The sequence below is a fragment of the Hemitrygon akajei genome, chromosome 16 (assembly GCF_048418815.1).
Source record: "Hemitrygon akajei chromosome 16, sHemAka1.3, whole genome shotgun sequence".
NCBI lineage: Eukaryota > Metazoa > Chordata > Chondrichthyes > Myliobatiformes > Dasyatidae > Hemitrygon > Hemitrygon akajei.
Genome location: NC_133139.1, coordinates 14,756,296 through 14,783,183, shown reverse-complemented (window position 1 = coordinate 14,783,183; position 26,888 = coordinate 14,756,296). Strand labels below are relative to the sequence as shown.

The 26,888-nt window shown below is 41.9% G+C and overlaps 1 protein-coding gene and 1 long non-coding RNA gene across 3 annotated transcripts in view; one reads left to right on the top strand and one right to left on the bottom strand.

The window, feature by feature from the left end:
* rnf126 (ring finger protein 126) overlaps positions 1-26,888 on the bottom strand; it is a 117,967-nt gene that overhangs the window by 56,187 nt on the left and 34,892 nt on the right. The window contains exon 1 of one of the 2 annotated variants that reach the window (XM_073068277.1): positions 887-978. The exons of the other annotated variant lie outside the window; for it this stretch is intronic. Within the exon in view, the coding sequence (XP_072924378.1) occupies positions 887-958 (72 nt within the window). The 5' untranslated portion in view covers positions 959-978. Of the gene's footprint in view, positions 1-886; positions 979-26,888 lie in introns of those variants that run through there. 2 annotated transcript variants of the gene reach the window in all.
* LOC140739773 (uncharacterized) lies at positions 185-25,916 on the top strand. Its single transcript, XR_012101748.1, has 3 exons — positions 185-964; positions 4,413-4,570; positions 23,204-25,916. It is a non-coding gene; the product is annotated as an uncharacterized lncRNA (long non-coding RNA).

The window sequence follows — 26,888 nt, the reverse complement described above, 5'->3', positions numbered from 1 at the left end:
ATGCTGCCTGGCCTGCTGAGTTCCTCCAGCATTTTGTGTGTGATGCTAGTAATTTTTCTATATGAGATTTCCAATACAGTAATTTGCTTCCCCTCTCCCTCCCCCCCCCCCACTCAATCCGGGCACAGTAGGGGATGAAATATTGGCAAACAGTAAACTAGACAGTCATATGTACCAAGGTACAGTGAAAATAACTTGGCTTTACTTGTCATCCATCCATACTGATCATTTCGCAACATCGGTCTATCGAGGTAACGCAAGGGAAGGACAACAACGTAATCCAAAATATAATGTTACAAATAAAGTGTGGTGCAGTTAGACAATAAAGTGCAAAACTATGATCAGTCAGACTGTGAGACTGAGTCCATCGTATTGTACAAGAGGCCACTCCACAGCCTTTTAACAGCACGATGCAAACTGTCCTTCAGCCTTTCAATCAAATGTAATTTTTCGGCATGATAGAAAAGCTGAGATGTGCCCACACGCGTGGAAAGAGAAACGTTAACATTTTAGGTCGGTAGCTTTTCAACGGAAATTTAGTACTGTGTGTTGTTGTTTTTTTATATATAGTTTTAAATAAAGTACTCCGGCAAGTAGTTAGTCTCGTTTGGCAGGTGGCGCGTGCGCAGACCAAAGAAAGAGGACACTTTGTGGCAGCAGGGCCGGTCGCGCTTGCGCAATGGACGAGGGCTCACTATGTGGCAAGCGGGCGGACGCTATTGGGCAGCGACTCGGGGCCCGGCTCGTGTTACCCGGGAACGAAGGCGCTAGCTACAAGGGCTCGGTGCGTACCGGCCCGACCCCCTGCCAGTAATCGGCCGTCCGGCAGGCTCGCTCTTCCGACACCTACCCGGCGGCGCTTTCGTCTGGCGGAAGGTTTACTCACCGGCAGCTTGGGGAGAATCTCGGCCGAACAGCGGTGACAGAAATAGCGAGGCTGTGAGGAAGCCTCCGCCATACTCACGTAAGTCGGCCAGAGTGACGTACGATACGGGTGCCCAGGCGTGACAAAATATTACCTCATACGCCAATTGTGACGTGCCTTAAATCTATCAATCACGGGCTCTTTCTACAAAGTGTGACTTTTCCTGCATTGTGTCCCCCCTTTCGCTGCTATTGTAATTTAATCCGTCTGTCGTGTCCCATACTTGGTGTGTGAGTTTTCATTTCGAAAATAATGCTGGTCATGCGGCATCTGGGGAAGGAAAAGCTAGGAATAGGGTTGCTAAGTGACTGGCTGTTCAGCGGAACCGAGATGGGGGAAAACAATGCAGTCTGAATTTGCTGAAACGAAAGTTGAAAATATCGGAAATATTTGACGAGTGAGACAGCATTTTTTTTTCCCGTGGGAAGTCGACCGTGCAATTCAACCGGGAAAGTTTGGGCATCACAAAGAGAGAATGTGCAGATGCTGAACATCCAGGGCAACACAATGAAATTGCTGGAGGAACTCAGCAGACCAGGAGCATCTATGGAAAAAAGTACGGTTGACGTTTCGGGCCGAAACCCTTCGGTAGGACTGAAGGGGAAGGCCTACCGAAGGGTCTCGGCCCGAAACGTCGTATACCTTTTTGCATAGATGCTGCCTGGCCTGCTGAGTTCCTCCAGCAGTTTGTGTTTGAAGTTGCAAAGAATGGAGGGGGAGGGGTGGGAGGAAGAGAGAGAACGAAGGAGTTGTCTAAGATGGGTTGGAGACCAAAAGAGTGCCATGGTGGTAGAGCCAGATGAGATAGATTGAATTCAAGTTGGAGGAGGAGAGGACAGGCAGAGGGAACAACAGACAGTCGTAAAGGCACGAGTGAATAACAGCTTTCACCCAGGCTGTCAAATGACAGCTGCCTAAAGTGGCGACCAGGAGGCAAGCCTTATGTCAAGTGGATCAGAAACAGTTTTAATAAGTTTCCACAAATTGTTCTGTAAACTGCAGATGCTGGAATCTGGAAGAATGAAGTAGATCGAGCAGTATTTGTGGGAGGAAAGGGATTGTCGATATTTCAGGTTCAAACCCTGCATCGGGATATAGTTGCCCACTATTCTTCTTTTAGCCTTTCAGAATGTTTGTTTTACTTTCTTGATCGGCTGATACTTCCCACTGCTAACTCCTTTGGAAAGATGGTTGCTGCTTCACATCAGCGGCGGAAAGGATGAACAACTTTAAGTTCCTAGGCCTTAACATCTCAGAGGATCCATCTTGAAACCAACTCATTGATGTAATCACGAAGAGTGCCTGCCAGTGGCTCTGCTTCATTAGGAGTTGGAGGAGACTTGGTATGTCACTAAAGACTTACATAAATTTCTATGGATGTACTGTGGAGAGCACACGGATAGGAGCCTCCATAGCAGTTGATGATGCAACCAATGTGCAAGATCGAAAGAGGCTGTATAAGAGGGTTGTTGACTCAACCGGCCCCGCCACAGCACAATCCTCCCCTTCAAAAGGTGGTGCCTCAAGGACGCAGCGCCCATCATTAAAAACCCTTGCCACCCAGGTTGTGCCCTCATTACTCAACATCAGCGAGGAGGCATGGGTCCCTGTGGACCCGCATTCAATGTATCAGGAACAGATTCTCCCCCTCTACCATCAGATTTCTGAACAGTCTATGAACACTATCTCAATTTTCCTCCTTTATGCTCTTTATTTGTTGCAACTTGTAGTAATTTTTATCTCTTGTACTGCTGCTGGCAAACAACAAATATGACAGCCTATGTCAGTGATAATTAGGCAGCATGGGTCAGATGGTGCTGCGACCATGCTGTATCAATAACTTTCTGATTCTGAAATCAGCCTTCTCCCAATTTAGGACCTTAACTTTCATAACTACCTTGCCTAGCCCCTGCTTTACTCACTTTACACTTGAGACTGTGTGGCTAAGCACAGCTCCAATGCCATATTTACAGTTACTGTCGTTGGCTGAATCAAAGGTGGTGACGAATCTGCACAGAGGAGGGAGATTGAAAATCTGGCTGAGTGGTGCCACAGCAAATACCTCTCACTCAATGTCAGCATGACCAAAGAGCTGATTATTGACTACAAGAGAAGGAAACCAGAGGTCCATGAGCAGGCCCTCACAGGCAGAGAGGGTCAGCAACTTTAAATCCCTCAGCATTATAATTTCGGAGGATCTGGCTTGGGTCCCGCATGTAAGTGCCACTACAAAGAAGGCACAACAGTGCCTCTGCTTCCTTGGAAGTTTGAGAAGATTCAGCATATCATCTAAAACTTTGACAAACTTCGATAGATGTGCAGTGGAGGATGTGCTGACTGGTTGCATCACGTTCTGGAATGGAAACACAAATGGCCATGAACAGATAAGCCAACGAAAAGTAGTGGATACGACCCCGTCCATCAAGGGTAAAGCCCTCCCCACCATTGAGCACATCTACAAGGAGCACTGCCCTACTACTGGACAATATTATGGGCTTACTCAGGTGGATCAGGTATTTTCAGATAGAATGAACTAAACTCATGAAGTCATCAGTCCTGACGAAGGGTCTCAGCCCGAAACGTCGACAGTGCTTCTTCCTATAGATGCTGCCTGGCCTGCTGCGTTCCACCAGCATTTTGTGTGTGTTGCTTGAATTTCCAGCATCTGCAGATTTCCTCATGTTAGATCTTAAAGAAACTGTTCAGAATCTAGTCAGTCAGGAGATTGATGGGTTTTGATTGGTGAGGGGGTTAAGGGTTTTGGGGAGAAAGTGGCATTAATAAAATTATCCATGATTGACTGATAGACTCTGGGTTGATTGGCCTAATTTGCTCCTATATCTTATGGTCTTAGACACTTTGCACCCGTTTTAAATGTAAATCAATGAGTGTAAAACACATGTATGTATAAACCAACACCTCTAGATACAACAAAGTTCAATTTATTTTACAAAACTGGTCATATTTTTCCAATGTTTGAGCTGAGACCATCTTCCTCAGCTCAAACACATTTGACGCCTCTACTTTCTGAGAAGGCTGAAGAGAGGACTACGCATATTAATACTCACGACCTTCTACATGTATGCAGTAGAGAGCATCCAACATTGCTGCTCGGGAAGGCTCTCCAACAGATAGCCAAAACTGGCAAGGCAACTCTGACACCAGCCAACCTGCATCAAGGACATGTATGCTGAAAGGTGCCGGATAAAGGCCAGCAGTATGATGAAAGTTCCCACCCACCCTGCACATGGATTGTTTTGTCTCACTCCCATCAGAGAGGAAGCTACAGAGCATCCATACCAGGGCCTCCAGACTCAAAAGCAGTTACTTTCCCCAAGAAGAAAGGCTGATCAACACCTGCGCCCACCAACCCACCCCTCCACAGCCCTCACTTATCACTTCCTGTCAGAGTTACAGTAGCTTATGTACAGGCACGAGAAATTTTAAGGCAAATGATACTAAACAATCTTGAATCTTTTACTTACAGTTACAACTACCGCCTGCTCAGAGGACAATGGTTCCAGACAGGGCATCACCCTGCACATCACACAGTGCGCACTGTGAGTCTGGTCTATCACACAAATGGAGGTTCCGGGACACAAAACCTGCGTGCAAGACTCTGAAAGATGTTTATAGTATACAGTGGTGAGTAGTACAAGTAAAGTATATTCTCCATCAGTGAAATGTAACTTATGGATGCAACAGCAACTAATGAGGCCTTCTAAGGCATTGGTCGGGCCACCTTTGGAATATTGTGAGTAATTCTGGACCCTGTATCTAAGGAGAGATGTGCTGGCTTGGGAGAAGATCCAAAGGAGCTTTGTGAGAATGATTAGCAACACAAAAGGTCTGTGTGTGCCAGTCTAACCCAGTGATTGCAGTAACATAAATCCTAAGACCTCTTCTTATAATTACTGCAATAATCTTCTCATTTTGTAGCACCAGTGATGGGGCATGTGAAGCTAAGTGATGTAACCCCCTCTGGTTCAAGAGCCTGTAAGAAAATGAATTTCAGTGTTGTATGGTGACATTTCCGTACCTTGATTATAAGGTCACTTTGACTCTTTTGATCTTGAGATGTGCTGAGCAAATTGAAGCTATCTTTGGGTCCTGATAGATGTTGCCCTGCGGTCTTAGAAGTGACTGGTGAGGTAGCTGATGTATTTGGTTTTACTATTCCAAAATTCCTAAACTCTACGTAGGTTCCACTAGTTTGGAAATGGCAAATATAACTCCATTATACCAAAAGGCAGGATACCACAGACATGGGGAAAATGAGGCATTTTGAAAACTTTACAAATAATTAGGCAAAGTCACCCTGATAATTGGAAATCATGTTTGGCCAACAATTTATTTTTGGTTTTATTGATAAATTAACATTTTGCATTTAAAGGGAAAACCGGTGGATATGCTGCACTTTGAATCGAAGAAGTCATATTAAGTGTGCCACAGCTGAGGTTATTAAGAAAAAGAAAAGCTCACGATTAAGAAGAGGGGATGTGGGAGAGGTAGGTTTTGCGCAGAGAGTGGTGGGTACATGAAGTGTGCTGCCAGCAGTGATGGTAAAAGCAGATAGATAAGAGACATTTAGGACTCTGTCAGGCACGTGGATAAATGAAAAATGGAGGGAGGGAGGGTTTGATTGATCTTAGTGTAGGATAAAAGGTTGGCACAACATGGAGGGCCAAAGGGCCTGCACTATGCTGTAATGGTCTATGAGACAATATATGGCATGCATAGAATATTAACTGGCTAAAGGAAGCAGATGGTAAGCATAAAAGGGTATGCTTCTGATTAGCAAGATGTAATGAGGGGTTTGCCACAGGAATCAGTGCTGGGTGCTCAACTGCTTACAATTTTCATAAATGTCTTGAATGAAAGCAGCCAAAGTGTGGTTGTTAAATTACCTCATGACACACGGCCTCACCACATCCTGGTGGTGTGGAGTCTCGGGACTCTCACCACCAGGTTCAGGAACAGCTATAACGCCTCAACCATCAGACTCTTGAACCAGAGGCAATAACTTCACTTCCCCCAACACTGAGCTGTTCCCAGAGCCTATGGATTCGCTTTGAAGGACGTTTCATCATGGTAGCATAATGCTTTACAGTACCTGTGACCCGGCTTCATTTCCTGCTGCTGTCTGCAAGGAAGTTGTACGTTCTCCCCATGACCGCATGCGTTTGCTCCGGTTTCCTCGCACAGTCCAAAGACATACCAGTTAGTAGGTTAATTGGTCATTGTTAATCGTCCCATGATTAGACTGTGGTTTCATGAAGGACTGTAGGCGGCATGGCTCGGAGAGCCAGGTTTGTAGTGTGCTATATCTCAATAAAAATGAATAAATAACTTCACTCAGCCCATCACTGAACTGTTCCCACAATCTATGGACTCACTTTCAAGAACTCTTCATCTTTTGTTCTCAATGTTTATTGCTTATTTATTAATAATTGATATTATGTTTTGATTTTTGTATTTGACAATTTGTTCATCCTCTTGGGTGTGGTCTTTTATTGATTCAATTGTATGCCCATAAGAAAATGAATCTGAGTTGTATATGCTAATGTATATGTATTTTGATAATAAATTTACTTTGAACTTCGAAAAATAGCCAAGGCAGTAAATAAGAGAGCATCAGGCTACTGAGGGACACAGATGAGAGAGTGAAGGCCTGGAAAATGGAGTCTAATGTGGGGGAAATGGACTATTTTGACAAGAAATATAGAAAAAGCTGATAAGAGATTTTGAAGTTGTGTGATACGGGGATATCTAGTTTCCCTGGTGGGTGATTTACAAAAGGCCTTAATGTAGGTACAGCAAGTAATTAGAGCTATCAGAATATTATTTTTTATTGCTAAGGGAGTTCAATACAAAAACAGTGAGGTTATTCTACAATTGGTAGAGAATTGGTAAGACCGCCTCTGGAATATTGTGTCCAATATCAGTTTCCTCATTTAAGAAAGGATTTTAATGCATCAGGAGCAATTCGGAAATGTTTACGAATGTAACAGCTGGAATTATTTTATTAAGGTATGTTGGACAGGCTGGGCTTGTAATCTGCTGGTATTTAGAAGAGTAAAAATTGTATTGGTTGAAACATTACAAAATCCTCAATTAGTGGATTTGGAGAGGATTTAGCTACTTCTGCAGGAATTTAGATGTAGAAGTTACTGTTGAAATTTAAAGGGTCACATTTAAAACATGATACAAAATTACTTTCTTCAGTTGGACAAGATCCTTTGAATGCATTGTGGGTGCAGAGTATTTGAAGATTTTTAGGAGTTTCACAAGAATGAAAGACTTAACGTTTGATGAGTCTTTGATGTCTCTGGGCCTGTACTCAATGGAGTTCAGAAGGGTGAGGGAGAATCTCGTTGAAACTTCCCGTATACTTTAAAGCCTTTACAGGCAATGTTTCCATTAGCAGAAGAGTCTGAGATCCAAGGGCAAAAGAATGTCCTTTTAAATTGAGATGAGCTGGAATTTCCTCAGCTGGAGTTCAGCGAATCCATAGAATTCATTGTTACAAAGGGCTTTGTGGGTCAAGTCATTGCATGTACTTAAGGCAGAGATAGGTTCTTGATTGGTAAGGGGGTTAAGAATTATGAGGAGAAGACAGGAGAATGAGGATGAAAAAAATACCGGCCATGATTGAATTGTGAAGCTGATTCGATCGTCTAAATGGACTAATTCTGCTTGTTTTTAAAGCCAAGATAATCAAAAAGGTGACCAGTTACCTTGAGTAGTGGAGAGCCTAGAGCTGAGGTTTCAATTCAACTACTGATGACCTTGCTATAACAGAGCAGTCTTGAGTGAGCAGTGACCTACTGCTGCTCCTGATTTACAGTAAATGCTAATGATGTGGTTTTCAGTGAGAATTCTGCCAATTTCTGATTTCAGTGGAAACTAGGGAGCAGTTATTTAAAAGTAGACATACAATGAAGGATGAGGCAGAAGAATTGAATTTTATTTGGAAGGTCAACTCTGCTCCCTCAGTTGGAGATTATTCCTTCAACTGCCCAGACCCTACCTTCTGGAATTCTGTCCTTATATCTCATCACCTCTTTTATGGAATATGTCTCTACACCCAAGATTCCAGCCTTCGTTACTGGGGCATAGAATACATGAGCAGGGAAGTTATGAAGATTATGTGCCTTATTGTATGACATAGGCGATCATGATCTCATGACCATGACTGTTGTTGGCAAATCTTTCTGCAGAAGTAGTTTGCAATTGCTGTCTTCTGGACAGTGTCTTTACGAGACAGGTGATCTCAGCCATTATCAACAATCTTAAGAGATTGCCTGGCATTAGTGGTCACATAACCAGTACTTGTGATATGCACCAGCTGCTCATACGACCATCCACCACCTGTTTCCTTGGCTTCACGTGACCCTGATTGGGGCTCTGAGCAGGTACTGCACCATGCCCAAAGGTGACCTGCAGACTAGCAGAGGAAAGGAGCACCTTACACCTCCTTTGGTAGAGATGTGTCTCTACCTTGCCACTCTGAAGTTATTATATAGCTTTAATGAGGCACATTTGGAATATTGTGTACTGTTATGGTCACCACAGTATAGGAAGGATGTGATTGCTCTATAGTGGATGCAGAGGAAGTTCACCAGAACATTGACTAAGATTATCTCAGTTATGAGGAGAGACTGGATAAGCTGCCTTTACTTTCCTTGAAGCAGAGAAGGCTGAGATGCGACAAGATAGAAGTGAACAAAATAATGAAGAGCATAGAGAGGGTAACCAGTAGGAACCTTTTCCCCACAGTAGAGGTATGCCCTCTACTGGCACAAGTATAAAGGCACAAGTTTAAGGGAAGGGGTAAGAGGTTTAGAGGGTATACTGTATAAAAATGCACTTTTTCACCCAGAAGTTGTTAGAGGGGAAGAGCCTCAACATAAGTATTTGATAAGCACTGAATCACCAAGACATAGAAGCCAACAGCTCCAGTGCTGGTAAATGGTATAAATGCATTCACCTATTCACCTGCTCATTAGTGCAAATATCTAATCAGTCAATCTTCTGGTAACATCTCAATGCATAAAAGCATGCAAACATAGTCAAGCAGTTCACTTGTTCAGACCAAACAGCAGAACGTAGAGGAAATGTGACTTTGACCGTGGAATGATTGCTAGTGCCTGACTGGGTGGTTTGAGTACCTCAGAAAATGCTGATCTACTGGGATTTTCATGCACAGCAATCTCTAGAGTTTACAGAGAATGGTACAAAAAACATCTGCGAGCAAAAATGCCTCGTTAATGCGAGAGGTGAGGGGAGAATGGTCAAAGTAATTCAAGCTGACAGGAACAAAGGCAACCACGTTACAACAGTGGTGTACAGAAGAGCATGTCTAAGCATACAACACGTCAAACCTTGAAGTGGATGGGTACAGCAGCAGAAGACCATGAACAATGCACTCAGTTGCCACTTCAGTTAGGTACAGGATATGAGTACCTAATAAAGTGACCACTGAATACTTGATGGAAAATATGGACAGCTGGACTGAGAGTCCTATTTCAGTCCTCTATGCCTCTAGTTTGTTGTTAAATGTCATCAGTGGATGCCTGATTGCCCAAGGATAAACCATGCAAATGGTTATTCCTATCAACAATGTGGTTGTACCAAACTCTGTGGAAACTAGGGTCTATTCTCAGATTTTCCTCTTGATCATAGTTTGTGCAAAGTCCTAGAGGGAACTGAAAATGGGAACTTGCACTCGCATGTAACTGCACGTGTAGAGAAACACCTGGAATGATGAAGCTGTTTTGCAATGGGCTGGGAAAAAAAATTATGCAATTGTAAGCACAAGAGATTCTTCAGATGCTGGGAATCCAGAGCATCACGCACAAAATGCTGGAGAAAATGAGCAGGTCAGGCAGCACCTTTGGCAGGGAATACAGAGTCGCCTTTTCTGGCCGAGACCCTTCTTCAGGACTGGAAATGAAGGGGGAAGAAGAAGCCAGAATAAAATGGGGGGAGGAGAAGGAGTACAAGTTGATGATTTTGTATCTCTACAATGCAACTTGGGTGTGTTACCTATCATCACTGTAGTTCTTAAATATGATTGATTTAAGTGATACAGCTTATTAATGCCACTTCAAAAATGCTTAACGTGGACCATCAATATGCAGTGGCTCATTTTAAAACAAAGCAGAGTTTTTAAAATTAAAATGCTGAGAATCTGTTGCTTTTAATATGTATCATTCATTCATAGACCTCCAAGAGGACCACAATCTTGTCGTGGTTTGGAGGCTTGCGTGCCTCAATGACCTGGAGAGCCGTGTTGGCTGGAGTCAGGGCTTTGTGCTTTGGCTCTTGATAGGGACACCCATGCCAAACAGGTGAAAGGGTGGAGGACGGACTAAGAGTGGTCCTCCAGTTCTCTGGGTTCAGCTCAGGGCTAACAATAAAACAAAATTGTTGCGGAAACAGCAATGGAGATTCATTCATAGAATGCATTTTTTTACCTTTCAACAATTAAAGTTTAATCATAAAAATCTGTGCGTGAAATTCAATACAAGAAGTGTTTTCCTTTGTAATCATGGGTTCATAAAGGCAATACAGTTATCATGTTGTCAAACCAATGTAGCCCATTTAAAAATTACTAATGCCACACTTTTTTTATTGGTCCTTGCTAATTGTTGCTGTACTGAAGACACTGTTGAGTCAACCCATCATTGAAAACCACACTGGGGAAGGGTGACAGATTTACTTCCCAGTAATTTCATGTTACTTTTTATTGAGCTGCATCACACTCTGGTACGGAAACACCAAATTCCCTTGAACGGGAAATCTACAATGAGTAGTGGGTGCGATCATCCATCACAGGTAACACAATAGTGTAGTGGGTAACACAATGCTTTACAGTTCCAGCGACTCAGGTTCAATTCCTGCAACTGCCTCTAAGGAGTTTGTACGTTCTCCCTGTGTCTACGTAGGTTTTTTTTCCCTGTTTCCTCCCACAGTCCAAAGACATGCCAGTTGGTAGGTTAACTGGTTATTATAAATTGTTCCATGTTTAGGCTGGGGTTAAATCGGGGCTTACTGGTAGGCATGGCTCAAAGGACTGGAAGAGCCCATTCTGTGCTGTACATCAATATAGTAAAAAAAATCTCCCCACTATTGAGCACTCCTAAACAAAACACTCACAGGAGAGCAGCATCTATCAACAGGGACCTCCACCACCCAGGCCATGCTGTCTTCTCACTGCTGCCATCGGACAGAAAGTACAGGAGCCTTGGGTCCCACGCTACCGAATTCAGGAATGGTTATTACCCTTCAAACATCAGGCTCCTGAACCGGTGTGGATAACTTCACTCACCCCAACACTGATCTGATTCCACAGCCTATGGACTCGCATTCAAGGACTCAACCACTCATGTTCTTAGTATTATCGATTTATAATTTTTTGGTATTTGCACGATTTGTTTCCTATTGCATATTGGTTGCTTGTCTGTCTTTTTGTGTAGTTTTTGCATGGATTCTATTGTATTTCTCTGTTCTGCTGTGAATGCCTGTAAGAAGATGAATCCGAAAGGTAACATATGGTGATATATACTGCTTTGATAATAAATTTACTTTGAATTTTGAAGTATTTGGAGGAAGATTTGCATCTTGTGTGTGTGCACACAGCCCAGTTCAACAAGGTAAAAGCTGGCAATCAGCCAGCTGCTGCAATATCCAGGAGACCTTCCCTTCTTTGAATTAAAAGGAAAGAATGGAAGATCATTTCTGCTCTCAGCATAAGGTCATTCAGCACGGCCAATAATAAATATTCAAAAAGTAAACCTGCCCCATAGAGGCCATGTACTCGTATTCTCAACAATGTCATTGCAAGCCCTGGCTCTGCCTTTCTTGAATAAATATTTTCTTTTGGAAAAGATTGTTAGTGATTCTGGAGTTGTAGACTTGTGTAAGTATAGCAGATGTGAGATAGTCTTCAGGAAAATGGTTCTGAAGTACATAGTACGCGGTAATCAATCTGAACAAATAGTGCTGCCAGCAGAGCACAAGCTACCTCGAGGTATGGTTTGCAAACCCACATAACCATGTCAAAAACAAGACAATGAAGTTATGTTAACCAAACCGATTAAGAGCTAATTTATTTTGCACAACCCACACAAACTGCTGGAGGAACTCGGCAAGTTAAGGTGTATCTGTGGAGGAGAATGAACAGTCAACATTTCAGGTGCGACCCGTCATCAGGACCAGAACGGAAGGGGATAGAAGCCAGAATGAGGTTGGAGGAAGGCAAGGAGTACAATCTGGTAGATGATGGGTGGACCAGGTGAGGGAGAGGGGATGAAGTGAGAAGCTGGGAGGTGATAGGTGGAAGAGCTAAAGTGCTGAAAAAGGAATCTAATAAGAGAGGACAGTAAACCATGGAACAAAGGGTAAGATGAGGGTAAAGGTAACCCTTTACCTCATCCACCTATCACCTCTAGGTTTCTTACTTTATTCCCCTTACCAGGTCTCACCTGTAACTTCCAAGAGAAAATCTGCAGATGCTGGAAATCCAAGCAACGCACACAAAATGCTGGCGGAACTCAGCAGGCCAGGCAGCACCTGTGGAAAAGAGTAAACAGTCGATGTTTCAAGCCGAGATATTCAGCAGGACTGCCGAAGGGTCTCGGCCCGAAAGATCGACAGTACTTTTTTTCATAGATGCCGCCTGACCTGCTGAATTCCTCCAGCATTTTGTGTGCGTTGCTCTGGATTTCTAGCATCCACAAAATCTCTTGTATTTTAAGATCTTTGGCACCATTGTGACTGAGTTCAAGGAAGCTTCCGCATAGACTGTTACTTTAACATGTACAAACACACTGGAGGAACTCAGCAGGTCGGGCAGCATCCGTGGAAACGAGCAGTCAATGTTTCGGGCCGAGACCCTTCATCAGGACTCGGCCCGAAACATTGACTGCTCATTTCCACGGATGGTGCCCAACCTGCTGAGCTCCTCCAGCATGTTGTATGTGTTGATTTGACCACAGCATCTGCAGTGTACTTTGTGTGTAGACTGTTATTTTGCTACTTAGCACATGAGGCATATTTGCACTTTCTATTAAAAATATTTATTTGTGAACTCGGAGATCGGGTGTCTGGATTCTCCATCCTCTCACCCTCCATGTGAATTATTTGATCCCGGAAAAGTGTTTGAACATTCTCTGGTGTTTTGTCAGTTAGTGTGTTCCAATTGTAATGTGTAATTCAATGTAACCATTTATCAGGGGGGGGGGGGAATAAATAGGCAATGTCATTGTATCTATTAAAATTGTACTGAAACACCTGCAGTTGTCTTTATCCTTGAGAGATGTACCGTGGAGAGCGTTCTAACTGGCTGCATCACTGTCTGATATGGGGGGAGGGGTGGGAGGGTGGCTACTTCGCAAGATCAAAATAAGGTGCAGAGAGCTGTAAACTGAGCTCCATCGAGGACACTGGCGTCCAGAGTTTTAGGACATCTTCCAGGAGCGATGCGTCAAAAAGGCGGTGTCCATCATTAAAGACACCCATCACCCTGGTCATGCCATCTTCTCATTGCTGCCGTCAGGAAGGAGGTACAGAAGGCCTGAAGGCACTCGATTTCTGAATGGTCATTGAACCCATGAACACTACCTCAGTACTTTGTTTCTAACTTTGCACTACTTATTTGATTTAATGTAAATTCTTACTGTAATTCATGATTATTTTCCTGTTATTATGTATTGCATTGTACTGCTGCCACAAAGTCAATGATTTTTAAGATATAGGCCAGTGATATTAAACCTGATTCAGAAGAGTATAAAAACATGATGTACTTTGAACTCAGGTAGAATTTACTGGAAGGATCTTTTAAGAGAATGCCTGCGTTGTGATGAATAAAGATTTTTGTATCAACCAGCTTCAGTGTCCAAGTGACTTTCTCTGTCACTATCAAAATAAACCACATCTAAGCCCCTAAACAGTCTACCCATTGACAGAATCAGGATAAGATTTATTATCACTGACATTTATAATGAAGTTTGTTTTTTGTGCAGCAGTAGTACAGTAAATTAACATTTACTTGAATCTCACCAACACCTCCTGAGGAGGCTGAACTGAGCTGGTCCATGCACACTAGCGCTCATGATCTTTTACAGATGCGCAGTGGACAGCATCCTAACATGCTGTGTGGCACAGAAAGAGCACTGATGTGGACAGAAAGGCTCTACAACAGATAGTTAAAACTTCCCAACACATCACCTGCACTGGCCTACTGCCATCAAGGATGTATATACAGAGAGGTGCCAGAACACTGCCAGCAATATCACAAAGGATCACACACACCCTGTGCGAGGACTGTTTGTCCCACTCCCATCAGGAAAGAGGCTATGCAGCATTGATGCCAGGACCACTAGACTCAAAAAACAGTTACTTCCCCAAACCATCAGGCTGATTCACACCACCACCCATAAACCCACCCCTCCACCACTACATACACATCAAGTAGTGTCACTTTACAATCAGTCTATGGATGTAACAGTTACTTGTACGTGATGTTTTGTAAGACTTTTTATAATTATACTTTTTTTTTAATTGTGTTCATTATTGTGTTCTTTATGCTGCATTGGGTCTGGAGTAACAATCATTTTGTTATCCTTTACACTTATGTACTGTAGTATGACAATAAACAATTTTGAATCTTGAATTGGGGATTAAATTGACCTTAATTAAGTGCTTTGTGACAAATTATTTTATGTTGCAAATTATTGGTTTTGTAGAAGTATGAGCATCTCTCAATGTCTTTATAAAATATCTGAAGTTAGGTATTTAATGTCTACATGAGTTGTTTTCTTCTTTATCTGGTGATTAATGTTCTATTTAATCACCTGAATTTGAAATACCATTGTGAAAATTTGTTATTACCTCAATCTTAACATCAAAGGCATTAAAATAAATTATGAGCAATAAAGCAAGCACAAGAATGGTAGGCAAAAGATAAATTAATCTCTAAATGTTGTTATAAAGTCTTAAATGTGGCCATTTTCATTTGGTGAGGGATTCTGCTATCACATTTGTTAATCTGCCTGTAGGGGGCACTTTAAGCATGCTGAATAGTATTTCTGTGAGTATAAATGAATCAGAATCAGGTTTAATACCACCGGCAAATGTCACGAAACGTGTTAACATCACGGTAGCAGCAGAATGCAATGCATAATAATAGTGAGAAAAAACTGAATATATATTAAATAAATAGTGCAAAAAAGTAGTGAGATAGTGTTCGTGGGTTCAATGTCCATTAAGAAATCAAATGGCTGAGGGGAAAAAGCTGTTTCTGAATCATTAAGTGTGTGTGACTTCAAGCTTCTGTACCTCTTGCTGATGGTAGTAATGAGAAGAGGGCTTGTCCTGAGTGATGGCAGTCCTTAATAATGGACACCGCCTGTTTGAAGATTTGTTCATTGAAGATGTCCTGGATACTACAGCGGTAAGTGCCCATGATGGAACTAACTAATTTTACAACTCTCTGCAGCTTACTTCGATCATGTGCAGGAGCTCCCGCTCACCCCCCGTACCAGAAGGTGATGCAGCCAGCTCTCCATGGCACATCTGTAGAAATGGCGAGTGTTTTTGGTGACATACCAAATCTCCTCAAACTCTTGGTGAAATACATCCACTGTCTTGCCTTCTTTATAGCTGCATTGATATGTTGGGACCAGGTTGGGTCCTCAAAGATATTGACTCCCAGGAACTTGAAATTGCTCATTCTCTCCACTTCTAATCCCTCTATGAGGACTGGAATGTGTTCCCTCGTTTTACCCTTTCTGAAGTGCATAATCAGTTCTTTGGTCTTACTGGTGTTGAGTGTAAGGTTGTTGCTGCGACACCACTCAACTAGCTGTATTAACTAGAAGTTTTTCTATGTTTTAATCTCATAGCGGCAAAGTGACAAACAGCACTTCCAAAATCAAGTTGATTACAATTACCCACAGGTACAATGGAAGTCTTCACATAGCATCAGAGCTATAACATTCACAAGAAAAGTTGGAATTCATTTATTATTGTCACATGCTGATTATTGACTGAGTGGAATGTTTGTCAATTACTTTTCTGATCATTGCACAGAGCACTGAGGTGGTATGATAAGAGAATGCAGAATAAAGAGCAGGTTCGATGGTTCAGTGATTCCATTTAATATCAGAGAATGCATACAGTATACAACCTGAAATTCTTACTCTCCACAGACATCCATGAAACAGAAGAAAAACCCCAGAGAATGAATAGCAGAAAAAAACGCAAGAAGCCTGAAGTCCCCCTCCCCACTCCTATGCACAAGCAGCTGCAAAAGCATCAATCCTCCCCCACTTATTCCAGCAGAAAGCATCAGCCCCCCCCCACCATCCACCATGCAAGCAACAGCAAAGCCCCCAAGGAGAGACCATAAGGTGCAATGAAGTAGATTGTGAGATTGCGAGGCCACACATAAATTTTAAAAGAATGAACCAAGTTAAAACAGAAAGTCCATTGTAGTACATCGTGCTGCTAAATTGGGTTTATTTCTGTGAACACAAGGATGATAAATGATTGCCACAGGTGGCAGTAGATGCCAAGTGATTAGGTATCTTTAAAGCAGAGATTGTTAGGTTCTTGATGAGTAAGGGCATCAAAGGATAAGGGGCAAAGGCAGGAGTTTGGGGCTGAGAGGGAAAATAAATCAGCCATGATCGAATCATGGAGCAGGCTCAATGGGTTGCATGGCCTAATTCTGCTCCTATGCCTTGTGGTTATGCAAGTTGGTGCAAGAAACAAATGGTTCAAAGGAAGTAGCTGCTCTTGAACCTAATGGCATAGCGCTTCAGACTTTATGATGAATAAAAACTAGAAATATGCTCTATCAGTCTAGTAATTCATTTGAAAAAGATATCTATGTTAAAAATAATGTATCCATGATTATCTGATAAATCTCATAAGTTTGAACATTACTGATCCATGTTGCTCTTACTCTCTTAAATTTCTTCAGCCCATGTCAAGCTTCACCTAGGGAAATATTTATCATGTTGGTGCTGCATATTCATTGGGTGTCCTTAGTTAACTCTGCATTTCATTGTGGCCAGTGCTATGCTACCCAGTATCAGTGTGTCATTTCAGGACAGCTACTCAAATTCATTGCAAAATTCCTCATTTAATGTTAGGCTTAGGTTCAAGTTCAAGTTTGTTGTCATTTGCCTGTTCATGTATACAATCAAATGAAACAATGTTCCACGCACACACGAGGAAATCTGCAGATGCTGGAAATTCAAGCAACACACACAAAATGCTGGTGGAACGCAGCAGACCAGGCAGCATCTATAGGGAGAAGTACAGTTGATGTTTCAGGCCGAGACCCTTCTTCCTATAGAAACAATGTTCCTCTGGTCCGCGGTGTACCTTCAAAACATATATCACACACAGCATATACAGTACTGCTTAAAAGTCTTAAGCACATATAAAAAAATTCTAAGTGAAGATGCTTTCAAAATAATGAAATAAGTTTCTAATTATCAAATAGTTTACTATAAAGAGCAGCAAACAGTAAAAATCTAAATTAGATCAAAACTTGGTGTGACCACCCTTTGCCTTTAAAAGTGCATCAATTCTCTTCTGGCTGGTAGGTTGTTCCAAGCGTCTTGGAGAACTTGCCACAGTTCTTTTGCAGACTTTGGCTGTCTTGCTTGCTTCTGTCTCTCCAGGTAATCACAGAGAGCCTTGATGATATTGAAATCAGGGCTCTGTAGAGGTCATACCTTCTGAAACCATATAAAAATCTAGGGTGCCTAAGACTTTTACACAGTACTGTAAAACAAAATATTTCAATAAATAAGTTTATAAAATATAATTTAAAATGCATGTAGTGCGTAGCACAGGTAAACAGTAAACAGCTCGCTACACTAGTGACAAGACCTCGGCGGTGGCCGGGTATTCGTTAGTCTCACAGCCTGAGGGAAGAAGCTGTTACCCAGTCTGGCAGTCCTAGTTCAGATGCTCCTGTAGATCCCTCCAAATCGTAATGCATCAAAGAGTTCATGGGATGTGTGGTAGGGATGCTCAGCAATGCTTTGGGCCCTTTGTCTACAACACTCCCAGTAAATGTCACAAATAAGGGGAAAAAAAGACCCCAGTGATCCTCTCAGCAGTTTTTACTACTCTATAGAAATACCTCACTCTCCTAAGACCATAAGAAATAGGAGCAGAATTAAGCCTTTTGTTCCATCAAGTCTGCTCCACCATGAGTAAAGGATTCCATGTGATTCATTTTTGTATTACTGAACCGGAGATCATATTGTCCTTGGTCCACAGTAGACAATGTGTCTTGTTTGACTTGCTAATAAGCATTGGAGAGAAGAGAAAATTGTTGACGTAAATAGTAAAATACAGGTCTGGATTAAAGAAGAAATCATTAAAGATTATTTTTATTTGTTAAATGTATATCAAAATATCAAAACATACGGTGAAACAGAGTAGAGATGCATACTTAGCCCCCCTGCTTTACACACTTTACACCTATGACTATGTGGCTAACTACAGCTCCAATACCATATATAAGTTTGCTGATGACACCACTGTTGTGGGCTGTATCAAAGGGGGTGGGTGATGAATTTAAGTACAGGAGAGAGATTGAAAACATGGATGACTGGTGTAATAACAACTTCTCATTCAAAGTCAATAAGACCAAGGAACTGATTGTAGACTTCAGGAGGGGGGAACCAGAGGTCCATGAGCCAGTAATCTTTGGAAGTTCAGAGGTGGAGAGGGTCAGTAACTTTAAATTCTTGGGTGTCACTATCTCAGAGGACCTGTCCCAGACCCATCATATAAATATTATTGCGAAGAAAGCACGACAGTGCCTGTATTGTCATCGGAGTCTGCGAGGATTTGGCATGTCATTAGAAACTTTGGCAAACTTCTATAGATGTGTGGTGGAAAGTGTCCTATCTGGTTGCATTACAGCCTGGCTTGGAAACACCAATGCCTTTGAGTGGAAAATCCTACAAAGATAGTGGATTCAGCCCAGTACATCACAGCTAAAGCCCTCCCAAACTTTGAGCACATCAACATGAATTGTTGCCGTAAAGAGGTAGCGTCCATCATCAAAGATCATCACCACCCAGCCCATTTTCTTTTCTCACTGTTACCGTCAGGTAGAAGGTACAGATGCCTCAGGACTCGCACCACCAGAATCAAGAACAGTTACTACCTCTCAACCATCAGGCTCTTGAACAAAAAGGGGTCAGCTACACATTTAAAGACTATAATATTGTTGCTTCATGCTTGTTATTTATTGCTATTTATTTATATCTGCATTTGTACACTTTGTTTACAGTTAGCAGTTATTCTATAGATTTGCTAAGTATGTCTGCAGGAAAAAGAATCTCAGGGTTGAATGTGGTGACATGTATGTACTCTGATAATAAATTTTACTTTGAACCTTGAAATGCATCATTTCCATCAATGACCAACACAATCCAAATATGAGCTGGGGGAAACCCACAGGTGCCACCATGCTTCTAACATCCACATAGCATGCCCACAACTTACTAACCCTAGCCCATACATCTTTGAAATGTCGAAGAAAACCAGAGCACATGAGGAAAGGCACATGGTCAAAGGGAGAATGTCCAAAATCCTTTCAGCAGCAGTGGTAATTGAACCCGGATCACTGGAATGGTAAAGCATCACGCTAGCCACTACACTACCATGCCATGCACACAATTTATTAGCTCATACTAATCTGTGCAGGTTTGGAATCTGGATGGAAACTGGAGCACCCATGGGAAATCCACACGGTCATGCGGAGAATGTACAACATCTTACAGACAGAGGTGAGAATTGAACCTCTGATCATTGGTGCCTTAAAATGGATGCTAACCCCTATGTTACTCCGCTGCCTGCTATGCCAATTAATGATGTATTAGTTATTAGAGCTGTATGAAATTATGATGATTGGTAGAATAAATAGGATGGAGACATGGATTTAAAGCAATTGGTAGAAGGACTATAAAAAAGGAAAATCCTATTCATTCACTGGGTAGATTGGTAATAAGACGTACCAGTTGGTAGGTTAATTGGTTACCGTAAGTTGGCCCATGATTAGGCTAGGGTTAAATCGGGGGTTGCTGGGCTGGCCATAAGGGTCTATTCCTCACTTTATCTCAATAAATAAACAAATTACCTCACTGCCTGGACTGACACAAATAATTACAAATTAATTTAGGAAAAAATAACTGAAACTTTCCTCCAACTCCTGAATATGATCAAATGTGTCCTAAACACATTACAGGAGTTCAAGTTCAAGTTTATTGCCAACTGACTATACATATATACAACCAAACGAAACAACATTCCTCCAAGTACAGTGACAATGCAAGGAGAAATCTACTTGTGATGGGTTTAGTAGCTTTTAAGTCAATCAATTGATATTAAACTGCTGGAAAGAGGTGGTGATTTATCTCGATTAAAATATTTTGATCCTCCAATCACTCAGCTATATTGTGCATTATTTTATGCAACATTGCTGTAACAGACCTATACAATTACAGACTATCCCCAAGTTACCCTGACATCCTCTACATCAAAGTTCAAAGTAAATTTATGATCACAGTCTATATGTTACCACCTACTAACTTGAGATTAATTTTATTGTACACATTTACAGGGGAATAAAGGAAATGTAAAATAGAATTTATGAAAACCCATATATAAACAAAAACTGACGAATGAACAATGTACAAAAGAAGGTAAACTGTTGCAAAAAAAAACTGTGACCATAAGTTGTAAAGAGTCCTTGAAAGCGAGTCTGTAGGTCATAAAATCAGTTCAGTGTTTAAGTGAGTGAAGTTATCCACACTCATTCAGGAGCCTACTAGTTGCAGGGTATTAAATATTCTTGAACCTGGTGGTGAGGGACATGCAAGTGAGCTCTGAGAATATTATTCATGTCCAACATGCTTAGATACTGTACATTCATTCCTACAAATGCCAGAAATATGTCTTCCTCCCTCCCCCTCTCCTTCCCTCTCACCCTCTTCCCCTCCCCTCTCCCTCCCCCTCCCTCTCATCCTCACTCCCCCCCAACCCCCACACACACACCCACACACGATCACCACTTTTAGTAACTTTTTTTCTTATCAGTTTTACATGCTTTTGAGTCCCTTTATTACAATACTGTGGATGTATGGTTAACACATCAAGTGCTTTCTAACTGAAGGACAAAAATCCAGTTATGGGCATCTGTAAAAATTAAGCCTGTTCATTACCCCGAGGCAGTCTACTCTCTTGCAGTAAATAATGTCTAAATCAGCATGTGACATAATTAGTTTGTTTCAAAGGTGCCTGGATGTGTGTTTTAAACTAAACCACGAGATGCAGTGCTATAATTTGGCTTTGAGTTGATTAGCTCATTTTTTGATGACATGGGCACTGTGGGCTGAACGTCCCCCTTCAGTGACATGGAAGACTAAGTTCTGAAACCAGTGACAAAAAGGGAAGATCAGCTGTACTGGCAAGTACAAAAAGAAGGAATATTTTTGACCCACCAAAGGGCCCCCTTGATTGATTCTATTCTCAGTCAGCAAGGAGTAAGTACATTTCAGCCAGTGCAGTCTTTAATGGCAGTTAATTCTTTGCTAGTGAATGGTCTATGGTTCCTTAAGATTGGTATAGCTGGGGTTTGGTGGAAGAGATAAGCTGCCACTACCCATTATATACTCCCAATGGCATGCATCTCAAATAGCCTTTGACAACCAAGTCCAACTCCTGGCTTTCATATGTGGCTTAGCTACAAAGCCCAGCGGAACCAGGAGAAGGGGCAATGACTGGCTGCTGGTGCCTTAAATGCAGTTGCTTTGGGCAGATGGGGCTCGTCAACTAACCGTGGATGGCAGGTCATCTAGGAGAAGGATAACTCTGATCTCAAACCTCCACTGCCCTGCAGCTACACCAACTCATGGGAAATTTGGGGTTGAAGTCCCTAAGTTAGTCATACGTTGAGTTCAACGCTGAGTGGCAACTCTCACGGTGCTGCTAGTGTCAAACTGTATCAGTCTCTGCCATTCCTTTGGATTCATCAGCTGCGTAGACAGGAGGAGCCTGCCACATGGGCAACAGCTTACCCTTCATACTGTGCTGCCCTGGCATGCATATCACATAGACAACTGGGACACAACATCTGTGGTCGACCCCAACCAACACAGGGCCTCAGAATAGTCAATGTTTTCATTCCCAACCTTTACAATAATAATGTTCCCTTATAAAAGTTTGGCTAAACTTCGGAATTTGAGTAATGATGTACTTTTATTATGTGTTACTTTAAACAATTTGGAACAGGCTATAATATCAAAGCAGCCCAACACCTAATAGCTTTGTGTACATATGCTTTTATATAAAAGGTAAAGTATTGGAAAACTTTGTAAATTACTTCCCGGGAGTTGGCCTTGTATTACAGGGTAAATTCTGATTGGAAAGTTGCCGACTGTATATAGATTGTCTTTGCATGTTTCTAACACTGAAGTCATACTGTCATGTGTCCTTTATACTGCTTAATTCAAACTGCAGGATTATTTTTAAATGAGTTAATTATCAAAGTATCTGTAATCCTGCTACTTTCACTATTTAATCAGTAAGTTAGTTTTTACTGTTCAATTTAAAGTAATCTTCATTTCATATTAAAATGTGGAAAAAAACACTTACTGAATTTTGAGTAGTCTATCTGTCATTTTCTGCACAGCATTACGTAACTTAATAAAGATTGTTCATCAGCTGTGGTTGGCAGCTCATAAGACCATATGACATAGGAGCAGAATTAGGCCGTTTGTCCCACTGAGTCTGCTCTGCCATTTCATCATAGCTGATCCAATTTTCCTCTCAGCCGCAATCTCCTGCCTTCTCCCTTCATGCCCTGACTAATTAGAATCTATCAACCTCCTCCTTAAATATACATAAAGACTTGACCTCTACAGCTGCCTGTGGCAAAGAATTCTACAGATTGACCACTCCCTGGCTAAAGAAATTCCTCATTTCTGTTCTAAAAGGATGCCCCTCTATTTTGAGGCTGTGTCCTCTGGTCTTAGACTTCAACTCTCCCACCACAGGAAACATCCTAACCACATCCACTCTACCAAGGCTTTCACCATTCAATAGATCTAGCAGAAGGAAAACTGATCTCAAAGATTGTTTAATAAAGATTGCATATAAGATGCACAATGCAAGTAGTCATGAGAAAATTAAGATATTTTCATACCGGTATGTAACCATGTATTTTCATTCTTTAAGATGCTGGGTGTCAACATCTCTGAGGAACTATCCTGGGCCCGACGTATCAATGCTGTTATAAAAGGGCACGACAGTGGCTATATTTTGTTACCAGGTTGAGGAGGTTTGGTATGTCACCAAAGACACTCATAACTTTCTACAGATGTACTGTGGAGAACGTTCTAACTGGCTGAATCACCATCTGGTATGGGTGGGCTACTGCAAACGATCAAAAGAAGCTGCAGAAAGTTGTGAACTAAGTCAGCTGTATCATGGGCAGTAGCCTCTGTCACATCCAGGACATCTTCAAGGAGTGATGCTCAAAAAGGAGGCATCCATCATTAAGGACCCCCATCACCCAGAACAAGCCCTCTTTTCATTGCTACCATCAGGAAGGAGGTACAGGAGCCTGAAGGCACACACTCAATGATTCAAGAACAGCTTCTTCCCCTCTGCCATCCGATTTCTTAATGGACATTGAACCCATGAACACCACCTCACTACTTTTTTTTTAAACACTACCTTCAGTATTTAATTTAACTACCGTATTTTATACATGTGTGAACAAAGTCATCAGAGAGAAGCACTGGTAGATATGAAGCTGTTTCTTTATTCGATAAAATGAGATACAACAGGCATCAAATAGAGACCCTATCAGAGGAAGAAGGCCTGCCTGACCCAAAACTATATGGCATTTTATATGCTAAAGATCAAAGGACAATTGAGGCTAAAGATCAAAGGGCAATTCCTTTGAACTACACACCTCCCTCTTCGCACCCTCATGACAGACACCCAAAATATCAAATTTAATCAGCATTGTCTGGCCTTCCAGTTCACTGTGGTTCATGGTTCTTGGGAACCCAGTGTTCAGAGCTGCCTGTTCGACTTAATCCACAGTTCATATTCGAATTTGAAGACTGGTGGCTGAAGTCAGTTGCTGAAATTTTTAGTTATATGTGCTGACCTTAAAAAATGCTCTAACACATATATATTGTAATTCACAGTTTTTTATTATTATGTGCTGCTGCCACAGAAACAAGAAATTTCACAACATATGCCGGTGATATTAAAACTGATTCTGTGCTAGTTGCTATTTAAAAGTCACTAGATCTATAGATTGCTGTTTGCAGACTTTTTATTGCATTAGTGCATGATCTCCCAGAACTTCTGCAGGATATTTTTGATCAATTCAGGGTTAAAGGGGATATCTAAATTTTAATTTTACTTCTAAATTGCTTTGCATTTAGTCTTAACTGTCTAGGAGACTGGCTGGTTGTGATTTTGTATGAAATTGAATAAGATGGTGTGCACAATTGGATGTAATGGTGTAAAGAAGTGGATGTGACAGTGTGCGAAATTGAAAGTGACAGTGTGTGGAATTGGATGTGATGGTGCACAGAAATGGATATGGTAGTGTATAAAATTGGATGCGATGGTGTATAGAACTGCATGTGACAGTGCACAGCATCACACATGGAGATGTACAGATGTTACAAAATAATGGAATTTTATCAGTTTAATGGTATGACTAGTCATTGCATCTGTTTAGGTTCCCCCTGCCAGGCCCCAGCCAACCCACCACCAGCCTGCAACCCCCAGCATAATCTGTATTCTGTGCAAACCCGTGAAGCAATGCATCACTGGCACTAGCCTAATCACCAGCAAGGACATATAAGACCATAAGATATAGGAGTAGATGTAGGCCATTCAGCCCATCGAGCCTGCTCCACCATATCTGGAAAGGCATCCGTTAGTCTCGAAAGACTGTGTATTTGCACCTAGGAAAGTTTCCAGGGCGCAGGCCCGGGCAGAGTTTGTATGGGAGACCGGCAGTTGCCCATGCTGCAAGTCTCCCCTCTCCACGCCACCGATGTCGTCCAAGGGAAGGGCAAGGGCCGATACAGTTTGGCACCAGTGTCGTCGCAGAGCAATGTGTGGTTAAGTGCCTTGCTCAAGGACACAACACACTGCCTTAGCTGAGGCTCGAACTAGCGACCTTCAGATCACTAGACCAATGCCTTAACAATTTGGCCACACATTGGAAAAGGCCAGCAGTATCATGAAGGATCCCACCCACACTGCTCATGGACTCTTCCACTCCCATCAGAGAGGAGGCCTCATCACATCCATGCCAGGACCACCGAACTCAAAAAACAGCTACTTTCCCCAAGCAGGAAGGCTGATTAACACTCCACCCACTAACCCACCCACCACATCATCATTCCATCATGTCTGATCCCAGATCCCACTCAACCACATACACCTGCCTTCTCCCAATATCCTTTGATGCCCTGACCAATCAGGAAACGGATCAACTTCCCGTCAGAGTCACCTGATGAATAGACACTCCTTTATCTAGTGTCACGTTATGTACATATAATCAATCTATCTGTGGGAGCCACGTCTCTATTTTCTGTCTGTTTTGTATTTTGTGTTGCCCAATTATTATAGATAATCTGTCACATGGGTTGGGGCGTTGAAGCGAAGGAGTATAGTTACATATTCATGCTTTGTCTAAGTTCAGTTTAGTCTGGTTACAGCCAGGGAGTGGGCCAGGAGTTATATCTTTTTGTTGAATGCTAACATTAACATGAGACTGTTATATCATTATCAGACCTCTCACTTCATTAATTTGCTGGTTTTAGTTTTGTTAGTTTTTTTTATCACTAAGAAGATTGCTCGTCTCTGCTGGTTTATTAATAAAGTATCAAATGTACTCTTGAATTTTTGAAACTTTGTTATTGTGAAGCGTGTCTTGGAGTGTCAACCCCTGTGCTCAGTATCTGACTGGTTATCGTTTGCTTTTAAGTAATCACTACACTATCTCTGAATGATATCTTAAGTATTTATATTTATTATGTTTTTTAATTATTGTGTTCTTTATCTTATTGTGTTTTTCTTTTCTGTGCTGCATTGGACCCGGAGTAACAACTATTTTGTTCTCCTTTACACTTTTGAACTGGAAATAACAAACAATCTTGAATCTAAAGTCACTTTATATTGTTGGCTCCTGGTATATTTTGGGCAGCTGCTTCCAACATCAAGGTAAATTTGCCAGAGATTTGATTAAGTGGAGGGTGGTAGAATTCCCAATGCATTGTGACATTATCAATTAATCACCTACTCACTGTGATGTCACTGCATAAGAGCCTTGGTTACGGGATCTACGGCCAATCCAAGCATGACTTATTTCTGGTGCTGACCGATGGCCAATGAACTATGGTAGCACTGAATGCCATCTACAAAGTGTACTGGAATTACTCCAGATCTCATCTAACACTACCACCAAGAAGGACAGGGAATTAGTGAAACTGTGGAATTCATTGCCACAGGCAGCTGTGGAGGCCAAGTCATTGGGTATATTTAAGGCAGAGGTTGATAGATTCTTGATTAGTCAGGGCATGAAGAAATATGGGGAGATAGGGGCTGAGAGGGAAATGGACCAGCCATGATGAATTGGCTTACTTCTGCTCCAATATCTTATAGTCTTATTGTCTCATGGAGAAGCAGGTTCATGGGAGCACCACTATCTGAGGATTCCTTTCCATTTCCAACAGCATTTTGATTTGGTATTTTTTCATCAATCTTTTGTCATTGCTGGATCTAAATTCAGGACTCTCTACCTAATGCAATTCCCTAAGGGATTGTAGAGGTTCAGCTGGGTGACTCACCACCATCATGGGCTATCAAAGAAGGGCAATATCCA